The sequence below is a fragment of the Lepidochelys kempii genome, chromosome 11 (assembly GCF_965140285.1).
Source record: "Lepidochelys kempii isolate rLepKem1 chromosome 11, rLepKem1.hap1, whole genome shotgun sequence".
Classification (NCBI taxonomy): domain Eukaryota; kingdom Metazoa; phylum Chordata; order Testudines; family Cheloniidae; genus Lepidochelys; species Lepidochelys kempii.
This window is the reverse complement of record NC_136390.1, coordinates 11,384,997-11,400,725: the sequence shown is the minus strand read 5'-3', so window position 1 is coordinate 11,400,725 and position 15,729 is coordinate 11,384,997. Positions and strand designations below refer to the sequence as shown.

Sequence of the window (15,729 nt, the reverse complement as noted above, 5' to 3'; positions counted from 1 at the left end):
GAAATGCCCAGCCTAATGGTCATAGACAAATATAAGGAAAATAACTAAATTACATTATGTTGCACTTTGCCATGTGTACACAACTCATTCTGTTTGATAATCTGAATCTTTGTCTGGCTGTTAAAGACTAGCGCAAAAGGGTGACATAGTCCCACTATTCCATTAATTTTATAGCATTAAGCGTAATGAAAAAAAAGCTGCTTTCTGCAATTGTTTGGTTATTTAAAAAACCCCAACCTCATTCCTAGGGAATTTCAAAATAACTAAGCCTCCTTTACTTCCTCTAGATGATGCTGCCAGGGCTTTCCTTGAAGCACTGGCAGAGGAAAAACCCCATGTAAAGCCATATTTTACTAAAACAATCCTGGACATAGAAGTTGTGGAAGGAAGTGCTGCTAGATTTGACTGCAAAATTGAAGGTACTTTAAATTAATGTCTGTGTCATCATTTTGCTTTCTCCCCTCCCCTGTCATTTCTCTGTATTGCTCCCTCATGCTTTTTTGCTTTAGTTCCCTTCAGCTTTGCCATTATGTGCACACTTACAGCATGGAACATGTTGCAATAATAGAATATATTTTGAGCCACTTGGTGATCTCCCATGCTTGCCATGAAAAAGAAACCAGCTTCTACAGAGCTCCCATGGGCAAGTCACTTAATCTTTCTCCATGGCTAAGATCCCTACTTCATAGAGGGATTGTAAGGGTAAATTAATTAATGTTGGTAAGTGCTCAGATACTGCAATGAAGGGGGCAATGGATGGATGGAATAGATTAGTGTCCTGTGGTAGGGCTCCAAACTCACAATGGATCAGTACTGGATTCCTGGCACTCCTGCCCTTTACTGATTTGTTTTAACAGGGAGCCATTATTGGGTCTTTACTTAGCACTTTGCTGATGCAGCAGGTAAGAGAATAGTCTGAGAACCTGTGCTCTCCTGTTTACAATAGGGAGCTGCTCATGCAGTACAGTTGTGCTGGAACTGTTTGCTTTCAGCAGTCTCAGACACTCACATTGGGATGGATAATCAGGAGGGTGTGATGGGGGCCTTAGATGTGTAACAGGAGAGGAGAGTTCTTCTCTATCTTCTTCTTCCTCACCAAATTGCTGGTCTCTTTCTCAGAGAGACAAGAGAAGAGATAGGGAAGAAGCAAATGAGGAGTTTCCTCTCCCCCCGGGAAAGGAGTAAAGAGCTCTCCTCAAGCTGGAGAGGGAAGTGCCCTGCAGAACGGGGGTGAGAATAGTGTGGAAAGCGGGGTCAAAAAAGACACATGAGGGCAGATATATGCTTCCGATTCCTTTCCTTCTGTCCCCTATAGAGATCTGTACCAACATGACTACTTTTTCCAGGCCCCCACTTAGTCAATCTGATTAATCTCAGATTGGCCTGGGTTCTATTACTGGGGTGAGATCTTCAACCCCACTGTGATCCCTTTGTGTTGGATAAAAGGGCCTGAGCAGTGTAAATGGGTTCCAAAAGTCCTGGATCTAATGTGTGGAGAATTCCCCTGGCCATGAGTATTGCAATACTGTCTTCCAAAGACCCCCTCAAAAGCCCTGGCACAGGGGCATGCTAGGCACAGGTTGGACATGCTGAGGACAGGTGGGGCCATAGCACTTAGCACTTCAGAGATTCTGAGCAGCTTTACTGCCCATAAGGTAGCATGAGAAGGCTGCCCTAACCTAGAGGCACAGCACACAATCTCATCCCTCTGGTATTTAAATCTCCGTGTTGGAGATTGTTAAGACTGCAAGCGCTGTGAATGCTTCATGTCCTAATAGGGAGCCTCAAGTCTCTCATTAGGGACCCCTACTAGTTGATGACTGAGCTGCTGTGAAAAGCTTTCTTCTTTCATTAGAAAATAGTGACAAGTCAAATTAGTGAATGCTTCCACTGTTAATTTCAAATTTTTGTTTTTTGTAGGGAAGTGGCAGCAGACAACTGTAGATATTAAAAAGTAGTTGTTACTTTTAATATATGTTCATTAGAGTTCAGTAGAACTACTCGTGTGCTTAAATATAAGCATATGCATAAATCTATGTGGGATTGGGGCCTAAAACATTTACAGGTTAATAGCATTTAGTGTCTTGGCTTATTGCAGCTGCTGTTCTTTCCCACTGTCACAGGCTACCCTGACCCTGAGGTAATCTGGTACAAAGATGACCAATCTATTAAAGAGTCTCGTCACTTCCAGATAGATTATGATGAGGATGGGAACTGTTCTTTGACTATTTCTGAAGTTTGTGGGGACGATGATGCCAAATACACCTGCAAAGCTGTTAATAGCCTTGGGGAAGCAACTTGTACCGCAGAACTCCTTGTGGAAACAATGGGAAAAGAAGAAGAGGAGGAGGAAGAGGAAGAAGAAGAATGAAACAAGACTCAAAGGAGAAGATATTTGAAAAATCACATTATAAAGACTATATCTCTAAAGCTCAGAAAACCAAGTTATTAAAAACACCTAGTGTGATACATCATTAGGGGGGAAGGTGTTGTTTTTTCAGCATTATCAGTTGATACCTGTTTGTTTTATTTATGGGCATTAAGTGGAAACAGCAGGCACTTTAAGTTGCTATGGTGATTGGATTTAGTTTAAGTAAGTCGGTTGTTGCCCAGCCTATTTTTAATGTGAAAGTATCATACTAACCTAGGATTATAACCTGCATTTATAAATACCCTATTTATTGAGCTCATTCATTTGCACCGTCACTCTCATCAACCAATACTATAGCTGCGGTGGCTCCCTGAGATCTACATTTATCTCTATGCCCAGAAATCTTTTATCAAACACACACAAAGATTCTTTTGGTCTTAATACAATTGAACCCTCCCATAGTAAAGTCATTCTTCACATAAGTTAACTATGAGGGAAGGTTACACTATAACCAGCATTGCAGTTTGCACGCTGTAATAAAATGAAACAATCTTAGTCTTTCCTCCTCTTTAAAATAGTTTCACTGTCTGACCTTTACACACACTTAGCTCTTCCAATTTGCTATTAGTGTATTACTAATTCCACTAATCCTAGACCTCCATGAGTTTGTATGAGCTGATATTTCTTTCCTCACCTTTAACCAAGTGATTCTAACTTCTCTACTTTCTCTTGAGGTGTCTGTTACCCTGGTACAGGTACATATGTCTGCTTCAGAAACAAACTGAAAATTTAAAGAACCAGAAACCTTGCAGTTGTGCTTGTCATTTTAATAAAGATTCATAATTCATATAAGTGCTGCTAGGAACTATAGGTTATTGTACATCCATTAACTTTTATCTGTGTGTGGAAACCTAGTTTAGTTAAAAATGTACTTGTACTTAATCTGGCCATTATAAAACAGATCTCAACTGATGATTAGCTGGAAATTGTCACAGATTTTTGGAGTAGCCAAAAAAAAAAGTAGTTTGGATTACAAACTTCTTTATACCAAGCAATTACCAAAGAATGTGCTTGACAGTCTAGTTTTCATCTTGAGCCTGTCAGGAAGGCTGATGTCCTCAAAACTTTTTTGCAAAAAACAAAAACAAAAAAATCCAGAAAATGTTTTTCTTCTCAAAAGTGATTAATGCACTCAGACTGAGTAACTTTCCTTTCCTCTCACACTATTGGCACTTGTTAATTCTTTTTGTTCAAGAGTAATATCAGAGGCCATACGATTATATGCATAATCCAATGAGAATACATTTCCAGTATCTGTACATCATTCCAAATGTATGTTTTTTTCCTTTTTTCCACTTTTTGTGTGTAGAGTACAACAATTTTAAATTTCAAGGAGTACCTTTAAAAAAAAACAACTTAACTTAGTTCCACAAATTAAAGTATCAAGTGTACTTTTATGCAGATGTATATGATATCAACTTTAGGATGTTTGATATTACCTAGTTTTGTGTTTTACATTATTTGCTCTTCTACATGTCTTTAAAGTAAAATCAAGGTCAACTAATGTGGATCACACAATGTTTTTTTAAATAACTGCTTAGCTCTTTGTTGCTAGGTTCAATTTGCCAGCACCAGCATGTCTTTTCCTTTTAAATGGGTAAAGAACTCTTGTTATACTAAACACAATATTGCCACTACTCCTTATAAGGAAAGGTTTTTTTTAATCTGATTTAGAGCATACAGAGTTTTCCTCACATGTTTTAAATGTGTTTAGGTAACAATGGGGTGTCTTTTGTACCTTAATAAAATATGCAAATGTTTTCCCATTTTGTTAAACCATCAGAATTGGGAGAAATGAGAACACTACAGCTGTAGTTACTCACGATTTTTAAATAAATAATACCACAAAGCATGCTGTTTGTATAATCAATGCAGACTCCAGTTTATTCACCCAGGCTGAGGAAGGCAAACAGGATCTCTCCTGATTCTCTCCTATACAGAGATCTACTTAGCACAGGAATGGGGGGAAGAAAGAGTGGCAGGGGTTATGCCTCCGATTCTCATGGTGCATCTGCTACCCGTTCAGGCCTATGGAGATAAATTAGAGCTAGTAGGAGCTGCACTAATTTACACCACTGGCTATAATCACTATGGGACCATAAATTAGAGAATTTGCAGAGCATGGGCTGGAGGAACTTCTCAATTGGCCAGTTAGGGCCAACTTCTAGCACTTTGTGCTACTTCAACAGCTCAAAATGGCTGGAACAGGAGGAGAGAATCTGTCCCAAAGTTCAGACAAGTGTATGTGTAGATTAGGGTGACCAGATAGCAAGTGTGAAAAATCAGGACACTTTTTTTTTGGAGGGGGGGGGAGGCGAGGGTTGTTGCTTATATAAGACAAAGCCCCATATATCGGGACATCTGGTCACCCTAGTGTAGATATATAAAAAAGTTATGCTCCTGCAAGCTGTGAAGTCAAGCATATTTACCACTTGTGGTTCCTTTTCATGAAAGAACGTATACAATTCTCTAATGTATGATAATAGTCCAGGCACCATGCAGAACATGCCCAAGATAAAACTCAATGTGTTCGAGAAATATTCCAACTGTTTTTATAGAAATGCATATCTTAAGCAATACTTTAACATTCGAGAAGCAGTGGTGATTTGAAGAATCAGGGCCTAAACAGACTTATGCATGTGCTTAACTTTATTCATTGAGTCAGAGACTACTCATTTACTTCAAGGTAAACATTTGCAGGATTGGAGTTTTAGATGAGGCTTCTGCTGATGCATCCACCTGCAACAGTACAGCTGATGCCTCATGCTCCAAGGCATGGTTCCTTGCACAGACTCGCTCACTTTACACCTGCTTCTATTTTCTCTGCCTCAAATTCAACTCTCCTCACTTAAAGCACAAAAAAATCCTGGAGGCTGGAATAGTGGCCACTGCCTTCTGCTACTTCCATGCAAAGACTCCATTGTATGGCCACCCCTGCTTGCCCAGAAAGAAGATATCACAGGACTTAAATGGTACAGTTCTCCAGTCTTTAGTGAATTTCACCCTCTGAAACCATAGGAACAAAAAAGAAAGCATTTTGAAAGACATTTGCCTACACCAGGGTTTTCAACCTTTTTTCATTTGCAGATCCCTAAAAAATTTGAAAGGGAGGTGCAGATCCCTTTGAAAATCTTAGACATAGTCTCCGGACACCCTGGGTTTGGTGGACCACAGTTGAAAATCACTGTTCTATGGCAACAACATTTCATAGACCCCTTACACATAGTCTGTGGACCCGCATGGATCCACGGACTTCAGGTTGAAAACCACTGGCCTACACCATTAATGACCCAACAGAGCCTTATTCCTAGACCTCACTGAAATTTCTTTACATATTTAGTTAAAGAATCCATGCTATAACTATTATTGCCTTAAAAACTGATGTTTTTGTAAGTCTTCTTTAAGGTCCTTGAGCCAAATTGCCTTTAGATATATGCACATAGCGCACTGAATTCAGTGGGAGTTGTATTTGTTTATGTGAAAGCAGACTTTGGACTTTGGATAGATGATGAAATTTTGGTCCTATTCAAGTCAATTGCCAACGTCCTGATTTGAATGGGGCCAGAGTGGCTAAGTGACTGGCATCCCAGTTACACAATACACTTGCAGTTGTAGAGTGCTGGGAGTTAAACCAGCCTTCAGGGACCACAGCAGGGAAAACGCTGCAGAGTATTTACACTCTCAGCTGGAAGTACGCTGGCGTGGCCACATTACCAGCTCTTGCAAGGCCACAAAGAGCAGTGCATTGTGATAGCTATCCCAGCATGCTGTATCTATGAGACAATGTCGTGTGTGTGCATGTATCTATACTGTAGACACTAATTTTCTCATAAAGCAGCCACACTATAAAGCACCTGTAGCATAGAAGATAAAGTGAGAACTACAGTGGGAGACTGAAGTAATTCCATAAAATATTTATAATTTCAGTAAAAGAAAGGATTTAATTTTCTCCCTTCATTGCTGTACTTTGTAAATTAAAAAATAAGAATCTGGTAATATAAAACAAATAGTTATACTAGGTCTAACGAGCCACTGAAAGTTGTGGAGTGAGATCAAGAAGAGAGATTTTACCTTTTATTTTTAAAAATTGCATTAAAAAGTCATATATCATTCTATTGAATGAATGGATTATACTTTTTTTTTAAATAAAAGAGTAACTGTGCATTTTATTCCATAATCCACATTTCAGTCCTCTGCTGGTCTCTCAAGCAGATCCACATGGGCACCTGCTCCAAACCCAGCTGAAGTTAAATGTGGGTTCTGCCCATAGATCAGACTAAGCCATTAGTGGTTAGAGGACTGGGAGTCAGGCAACCTAGAGTCTAGTCCCAACTCTGCCCTTGACTTTAAGGGCTTGGCTACACTTGAGAGTTAGAGCTCATTAAAGCAGCCCCAGGTGCCCTAACTCCTGACCCGTCCACACTGGCAAGGCACTTAGAGCACCTGGACTCTGCAGCTGGAGAGCTGCTGGTACTCCACCTCCACGAGAAGCATAACACTTGCTGTGCCCCGGCTGGAGCGATGCGGTGCCAGTGTGAATGAGATGTTGCATTACTGCGCTCTGATTGAGCTCCGGAAATGTCCCATAATCCCCTTAAGTCAAGTGGCCACTCTTGTCATTGTTTTGAACTCGCTGTAGGAATGCAGGTGTGCCCTTTCAAAGCTCCATTTCTGACAGCTGGCTGCTTATCTGCTCTGGGACAAAGGAACCATTACTGAGGAATGCTGCATGCTTTGAGTGAGTGAGAGAGAGGCGGGGAGCAGGAGGAGGTCTGCTGCTCTCTGAACTTACAAGACAGCATGCTGATGCTCTCAGCCCTGCAAAAACCCACTCTCTCTCCTACCACATACACACAACACACTCCCTGTCACGCTCCACCCCTCTCCGCATTTGAAAAGCACCCCTTGCAGCCACTTGCATGCTGGGATAGCTATCACAATGCACTGCTCTTTGTGGCCTTGCAAGAGCTGGTAATGTGGCCACGCCAGCGTACTTCCAGCTGAGAGTGTAAATACTCTGCAGCGTTTTCCCTGCTGTGGTCCCTGAAGGCTGGTTTAACTCCCAGCACTCTACAACTGCAAGTGTATTGTGTAACTGGGATGCCAGTCACTTAGCCACTCTGGCCCCATTCAAATCAGGACGTTGGCAATTGACTTAAATAGGACCAACATTTCATCATCTATCTTCTCAGGTACAACGCTAACACCGTCTTTCTCCACCCGTGCAATGCACTTGGGGTTTCTCAGCAGACTACTCTATGAAGACAAAGCATCACTGTTTCCAACTCTTCCCGAATCTGGTAATATTTGATGTTTTTTTCTTAAAGCCCCAGCTCATGGAGTCATGTGACTACAGAAAAAGCTCAACCTTCCTTTAAAAACAGAGACGTGTCCGGCCCGTGGGGTTGCAGAGCAAAGCTTAAACCATGACACTTACCACGGCTGAATCTAGAAAGAAAAGACAAAGAACCCCCAAGCACTAAACAGGGGAGGGGGGTGGTGTCATGGTTTTTCAATGCTCGGGAATGCAGGTTCCTATGACTCAGGGGGCGACACTCCCATCACCAGGAGTCCCCCCCTCACAGGTCTCCCATTTGACACCAGGCTGCCGCTTGGCGGGAGCGGGCGGCAGCTCTGCCCTGGCCCGAGCTGGCGCCGGGCGCCTCAGCGCGCAGGGCCGGGAGGGGCCCGCCCCGCCGGGCGGAGAGGGGGAGGGGCGAGGGGCAGGGCCGCCGGGCGGCGGTTACTGGGCAGGGCGACGAACATGGCGGCGTCTGGGAGCAGCGGCGCTGGCCGGGCGGATAACGGCTACGGGAGCCAGCAGCCCCGGCGGAGGAAGGGCCCGGGCGCCCTGGCCACGACCTATCTGGTCATTTACAACGTGGTGATGACGGCGGGGTAAGACGGGGCGAGGCGCGGCTCCCGCCTACTCTATCCGCAGGGTCCCGCGCTAGCCGGGGCGGACCCCGCATCCCCCGCCGGGGACGCCAACTCCCTCCCCCCGTGAGGCCGTGGTAGCCCCGGGACCCGGCCTCCTCCTGCCTAGCCTGGCCCCGGGGCACCAGCCTTCGCCCGCCGGGCCCTCGCTCCTTCGCCACCCCGGGTCGCGCCGAAGCGCTCCTCAGGGGCTGCCGCTCTCCAGCGGCTGCAGCGCTTGGCTGAGGGGCGGGTTTCAGAGCCGAGGTAGGGAGGGCAGGTGTCCGCCTTCCTCAGCCCGGAGCCCCACCTCCAGAAACCGCCCTTCTGTCCCGAGGAGAAGCTGTTCGCGGCGGCAGCCAAATCCGCCCTGGCGGGAGGTTTGGGGGGGATTCATCTTCATCGCTGACTATTTATTTTTAAAGTCAAGATATTGGATGGTCTCCTAAAAGATCTGCCCTAGGAATTATTTGGGGGTGGGGGACGCTCTGTGGCCTGTGTTATACAGGAGGTCAGACTAGATCAGTGGTTTTCACGCTTTTTTCTGGGGGCCCAGTTGAAGAAAATTGTTGATGCCCGTGACCCAAGGGAGCTGGGGCGGAGGGGTTTGGGGTGTGGGAGGGGCTCAGGGCTGAGGCGGTGGGTTGGGGTGCTGGAGTGGGGCTAGGAATGAGGGGTTCAACGTGTGGGAGGGGGCTCTGGGCTGGGGCAGTGGGTTGGGGTGCTGGAGTGGGGCAGGGTTCTGGGCTCGGGGTGCAGGCTCTGCGCTGGGGATGAGGGGCTTAGGGTGAAAGAGGGAGCTTTTGGTTTGGGGGGGCTCAAGGCTGGGCCAGGGGGCTGGGGTGCGGGAGGGGGTCAGGGAGCTGGGTTAGGGGTGCAGGCTTGAGGGTGGGGCCAGGGATGAGGGGGTTGGAGTGCAGGAAGGGGCTCCAAGTTTGGGGGCTCAGGGCTGGGGCAGGGAATTAGGGTGCAGGTTTACCTCTGGTGGCTCCCGGTCAGTGGCGCAGATGGGGTGCAGAGGCAGGCTTCCCGCCTGTCCTGGCTCCTGTCCTGGCTCCACGGACCATGCTGTGCCCTAGTGTGGAGATGGTGCTTGGGGTGGGGACAGCGCATGGAGCCCTGTGGTCCCTGTGCCTACGATCTGGACCTGTTGCTAGCTGCTTCCAGCTAGGGATTACTAGTTTTACTACTAGTTTTTACTGGCTGCCCGCAAGGGTCCCTGGGTGCTGAGCAAGGCAACCCAGTGCCTTTCATTCCGCAACCCAGTACTGGGTCGTGACCCGAACCACTGGACTAGATCATCACAATGGTCCTGTCTGACCTTGGAGTCTCCAAAATAATAAGTAAGTGATGACTGGGGACTGTCAAAATGGGCCAATTTGAGTGAGACCTTTTTTTAAAAAGAGATTTTAGGATCTTGCTGAAACATACACAGAGTGAAAATCTTCCTTTGCAAGGAGGAAGGACTTGGGGAGGGAGCCTAAAAATGAACCCTAAATAAGGGATCTTCCAGATAACTGAGACTTGGTCTGTGTGGTGCCGGGCAAACAAATCTGACAGATCTTGCTCCTTTGGAGGAAGATGCCCTCATTTATGATTAGTGCTCATGAGGTTTCAAGTCCCTCCCTTTTGTGATGAAACTTACCTTGTTACATGTTTCAGCAGGACACAGAGTGCAATGCTTATTTTTAAATCTTTATTAAAATAGTCTCATGTCAGCACACATCACTGATGGTGAAGCTGGTGGATTTCAACTTGCTGGATGATTTTACTTTCCCTTAGGCATCGGTGTACTACAAGAGGGTCCAACCCACATCAGGCATGCAAAGCTATGCATGAGAATAAATCTATTGTGAAATGTATAATGTATGCACATTTATGATATAAACTGTGATTACCTAATGGACAGAAAAATTTCTGTCTTCCTTTCTGGTATAATTAAACTGTTTGTTTCATAAATGTGTTATTATATGAGCAGTAAATAAAATACACAGCTGTAAGTCAGGAGCTCTGGTTTTCTTTCCATTTTGCTGTGATGTTCCTATATGACTTTAGCTAAATTAATCTCTCTGAGCTTGTTACTCCCCATTTTACGGATGCAAAAACACTTGCCTGAATCATGGGGCTGCTGTGAACTTTAATTCATTTGTTTGTAAAGTGCTTTGAGAGCCTCTTATGAATTTTGTAGAAATGCAAAGTTGTTACATTCACATACACACAAACTTTATTAAAATGCAACAATTACTTTCTACACCTTAAAAAACAAACACACAAGTGGGAGGATATCTGGAAGTAAATAGCTAAAGGATTAGACGTTTCCCTGCTGCCATATAATTCTTTATCACTTGTTCTAACCTCCTTTTCTGATTTTTTTGCCTAACTTTCCAGGTAACTGCACACTCATGAGGTGTGGCATGCAAAATTTCAGGAGGGCTGTTTTTGCTTTGGGGAAGCTTGTGGCAGTGGAATGAAGAAGCATAGCTCGATGGTTAGGGCACTAGCTTAGAATTTGGAATTAAAACCAAGTCCCCAGATAGAATTCCTGTGAGACCTTGGGCAAGTCTCTGTTCCTCAGTTTCCCCATCTGAAAAATGAGGATAATAGTTCTTGTGTACCTCACAGGAGGGTGTTGTGGGGATGACTATCATAAAGACTGTGAGGTGCTCAATACTATGGTGAAGGAGACTGTATAAGTACCCAAGGTAGATAATTTTATTTTTTTAATGGAGTTAGTTTCAGACTGTATAATTACATATATATTAAAGGGATGAGAGTTAAATATTTTTTAAGTACCTTACCTGTTAGTAACATCTTTTTTTAGAACAGAATGAGTGTTGATCAAAACTTGATTTTCATGTTTGTTTTGTGTTTCTCTGAACTTAGACCCCAGGGATGGGGAACCTTTTTTGTGTCATGGGCTGTTGACCCACAGAAAAAAATAAATTGCGGACCACTAACCTACTCAGGGGGACGCAGAGGCTCAGGGTTTCCCCCTTCAGTGGGCCAGATGAAATTAATCAATGGGCCAGATCTGGGCTGTGGGTTCCCCATCACTGACTTAGACAGTGAACATAGATTAGTCCCTTTTAGGCTTATTTATTAGTCAGTGTCTAATTTTTTTTGCACGTTCTCCTACATCAACACAATGCTGCATTATTGGATTCCCAAAAAAATTTGTGGTGTGGGGAGGAAGGAATTGCAGAAACATTTCTGTAGGTTGAGGTTTTCTAAATAATTTTTACTTACCTAATTTCAGTCCATATATGACCTGATGGTCTCTTTTGGCAGACAGACAAACCCCACAAAATAGAGAAGAATCTGTTAATGTTTTAATTTTGTTTTGTAACTGAATATTACAATATAAAAAAGTTTTTCCTAAAAGTGGCTGTTAAGTTGTTCTAAAGAATGCCAGTAAGAATTTTTTTTTAATGTGGCTACAGCTTTGTGGGCATATGAGGGATAATGGAGGAACTTTCATTTTAAGCTCTTTACGAAACAAAAAAGTGACAGTCTCTCTCATAAAGTGCCATGGTTGCTCTTCTATTCCTGGGGGAATTCTGTGCCAAAAAAATTGAAGTGTGCCCACAATATTTTAAAATTCTGTATATTTTATTTAAAATAACAATATAATCATGCCAGTTTCAGTTATTTTGGTAATTTATTTCAAAATACCTGTCGGCAACTATGTCTTTAACAATACTGACACACACAAAAATTCCCCCAAGAGTAACAAGATAAAAAGTTTGGGGACCACTGTCATAGGAATTTCTTTAACTCATCTCCCCCCGCCCTTACTCCTGTCTACCCCCTCGGGACTGGGAGCAGGGTCATGGCTCTGGGACGAGCGGGGGGGATGTGAACGGGGTAAGGGGGACAAGGCTGGGGCCACAGCTGGGGGCGGGGCCAAGAGTGGAGCCTCAGCTGGGGACTTGGGCATGGGGCCGGTAGCCGGGGCCCCCCGCAGAGGCTGGCCCAGGCCTCAGCCACCCCTTCCAGCCTCCCACCCCCCCGAATGTTCCTCAGCATGCCCCACAGTTTGGGGACCTCTGCCCTATGACAACCCAGTTCCTGTTTTTCTGCACCCTCCCCACCAGAGCCCAGCCAGGGGGCTAGACACTCACACCCCCTCCCCTCAGAGCCCAACCATGGGGTGCCCCCCCAGCCCGGACACCCACACCCTCCCCGAGCCTAGCTGTGCCTCCCCCCGCCGCCCTCCCTCAGCCTAGACACTCACACCCCCTCCACCCACAGAGCCCAGCTACGGGGCCTGCTCTAGCCCAGCCACTCATACCTCCTGCCTTCCCAGAGATCCAGTAGGAGAGAGAGCCTGATGCTGGGTCCTGGGCTTGTACAGAGTTTCCTGCACACGGCCTCCTTCCTTCAGGGCATGCCAGGAACTGCAGCTGCTGGGAACCCTCCAGCTCCCTCCCCCAGCGGTATCTTCTATTTGAGTTTAGGTCAAGAATAAACAGCAGGAGCAGATGAACTCTGATGAGGTTCAATAAGGATAAGTGCAGGGTCCTGCACTTAGGACGGAAGAACCCAATGCACAGCTACAGACTAGGGACCGAATGGCTAGGCAGCAGTTCTGCGGAAAAGGACCTAAGGGTGACAGTGGACGAGAAGCTGGATATGAGTCAGCAGTGTGCCCTTGTTGCCAAGAAGGCCAATGGCATTTTGGGATGTATAAGTAGGGGCATAGCGAGCAGATCGAGGGACGTGATCGTTCCCCTCTATTCGACATTGGTGAGGCCTCATCTGGAGTACTGTGTCCAGTTTTGGGCCCCACACTACAAGAAAGATGTGGATAAATTGGAGAGAGTCCAGCGAAGGGCAACAAAAATGATTAGGGGTCTGGAACACATGACTTATGAGGAGAGGCTGAGGGAGCTGGGATTGTTTAGCCTGCAGAAGAGAAGAATGAGGGGGGATTTGATAGCTGTTTTCAACTACCTGAAAGGGGGTTCCAAAGAGGATGGCTCTAGACTGTTCTCAATGGTAGCAGATGACAGAACGAGGAGTAATGGTCTCAAGTTGCAGTGGGGGAGGTTTAGATTGGATATTAGGAAAAACTTTTTCACTAAGAGGGTGGTGAAACACTGGAATGCGTTACCTAGGGAGGTGGTAGAATCTCCTTCCTTAGAGGTTTTTAAGGTCAGGCTTGACAAAGCCCTGGCTGGGATGATTTAACTGGGAATTGGTCCTGCTTCGAGCAGGGGGTTGGACTAGATGACCTTCTGGGGTCCCTTCCAACCCTGATATTCTATGATTCTATGAACTCTTAAAAGAATAAAGATCCTGTTTACATGCTGAAGTCCCTATTCATGCCTCCCTCCCACACCAAATAAGCCCCATGTGAAGGAAAAGGCCACAGAAAATTCTATAGAACCATTTCTAAATAAAAGAGCTCACCATGAGGCCTCAGAAATGCTTTAAAAATTAGATATCTAGAATTAGAAATGAATGGGAGGAGCCAAAAACAGGGCACAGATCCGTTCAGCTGTCTGGTTGGAATCCAGAACAGCTCAATGGTTGCAGCCATCTTTCACTGTTTTTGTGCTATATGTTAAAAGGTTTGGTGGTCTTAATCTGTTTTCTGGTGAATGGATGTCCAGATCAACAAAACCCATCTTTACATTAGTTAACACATGAGTGGCCATGGGAGGCAGAGTATTGGGTTGACATGAATCCTTAACTTCTCCCAGTCCTTAAGGTGGGGGGCCCTTCTAGTTGGTGTTGAGGCATAATGGCGAAGCTTACAAGGTTCCTATACTGCTACCTGTACTGTACCAGTTCAGTGGCTAAACAGAGAACTTGGAATACATCAATTTTGAGGCTTTTGCATGTATACAAAGGATAGCATCGATCTTTGAATGGGAAAGGAAGATAAAGGGAGCAATCAGTTGAGAAGCTTGGGCACAGCATAAGATCTGTGTGGGATGAAAGGAAGTTGAGGACAGAAATACTAAGTGCTTAAAAAAAGAAGCTTTAATTTTGGGCAGATTATTACTTTCAACACTAAACACATTTTAAAATATAGTCATTTATAATTAAAAGAGACTATCATTGAAATCATTGTACCTCACAGCATTTCTAAAATCATCCATCCAGTAAAGGGGAGAGCAAAAAGCAGGAAAAGGGATGGAGCTACTTTGGAACCCCATGTACTTTACCAGTTGCTTGATATGGGTGGAATCTGAGTCTGCTGTAGGGGAATCTGTTGTTGTGCCACCACGCGTAACCTGAAGCTTTAGCTCAGTTTCTCAACAAACCTGAAGGATATGAGAGAGAAACAGGCATTTACAGGTATAAACAAGACAATATCAACTTTGACAATTACTAGTTTCAAAGGGAATCCTTGTGTGTTGCAGAGGATAATCTTATTGGTATTACAGTAACATACTGGCATATTTCAAATGGCAATCTTTTGAATAGCTAAATAACCTAACTCTTTACATATAGTAAATGCTTAGTTTATTAAGGCATTGTTCCCATTTTCTAAAAATAGTGGAGATTGAAATAAAATAGCTTTTTAAATTGCACCAATAAATGCTACTCCGTACACATTTTTGGGCCTCAAGGTTCTTTTATTTGGATATTGAAAAGCCTGTGCATTATAACATTAAAAATAAAGTGTAAAAAAAAAAGGTTGATGTTTACCATTGAAGTTGGAATGATGTATGTACACAGTAACATAACATTTAAGGACAAAAAACCTCTTAAGCCTTTACTACTTCGCAAATAAACAAGGATAGTAGAAAAATAAAGAAATACTCTCACAGTTCATGCAATGTCTTCAATACCTTTCCATGTGTAAAATCATATTACATACTCAAAAAACTGTATCAGCTCTGTGCTTATCTGCACACTTAGCCTCAGTCTATCAACTAAAGGCTTGTCTACACTTGAAACAGCACAGCTGAGGCGCTTCAGTGTAGACACTATACCTACACCGACAGGAGAAATTCTCCCACTGGCATAGGTAGTCCATCTCTTTGAGAGACAGTAAGTAGGTTGATGGAAGAATTTTTATGTCAGCGTAGTGCTGTCTGCACTGGAGATTAGGTTAGTTTAGCTACATCGCTCAGGAGTGTGGATTTTTCACATCCCTGAGCAATGTAAGGTGTATTACCCTAACTTTTTAGTGTTGACCAGGCCTATAACACCACTTTCTTCTTCACATCCTGCAAAAATCAATCTTAAATTAAAATTCACTGTGTTTTTGTCTGTTAATGTTGTAGTTTATAAAGCTGTTGGTCCAGCATGGGGATACACAAATGTCTTGGCTTTTCATACATCTCTCAGCGCTGCAGAACTGAACTCCCCAGGAGCCTTGCTTTCTGCTGAGTTCACACTGCCCTGAAATTTGAGTTCCTCAGTAT

At 44.3% G+C, this 15,729-nt stretch overlaps 2 protein-coding genes across 7 annotated transcripts in view; both read left to right on the top strand.

Annotated features, from left to right (window-relative positions):
- Nucleotides 1-4,276, top strand: part of MYLK (myosin light chain kinase) — a 324,445-nt gene extending 320,169 nt beyond the window's left edge. For all 6 annotated transcript variants that reach the window (XM_073305128.1, XM_073305130.1, XM_073305127.2 and 3 more), the window contains 2 exons: nt 288-419; nt 2,124-4,276. In XM_073305128.1, the coding sequence (XP_073161229.1) occupies nt 288-419; nt 2,124-2,371 (380 nt within the window). In that variant the 3' untranslated portion in view covers nt 2,372-4,276. The remainder of the gene's footprint in view (nt 1-287; nt 420-2,123) is intronic.
- A 3,879-nt stretch (nt 4,277-8,155) lies between these two features.
- The window catches only part of HACD2 (3-hydroxyacyl-CoA dehydratase 2), a 43,877-nt gene continuing 36,303 nt past the window's right edge, over nt 8,156-15,729 (top strand). The window contains exon 1 of the mRNA XM_073305125.2: nt 8,156-8,329. Within this exon, the coding sequence (XP_073161226.1) occupies nt 8,196-8,329 (134 nt within the window). The 5' untranslated portion in view covers nt 8,156-8,195. The remainder of the gene's footprint in view (nt 8,330-15,729) is intronic.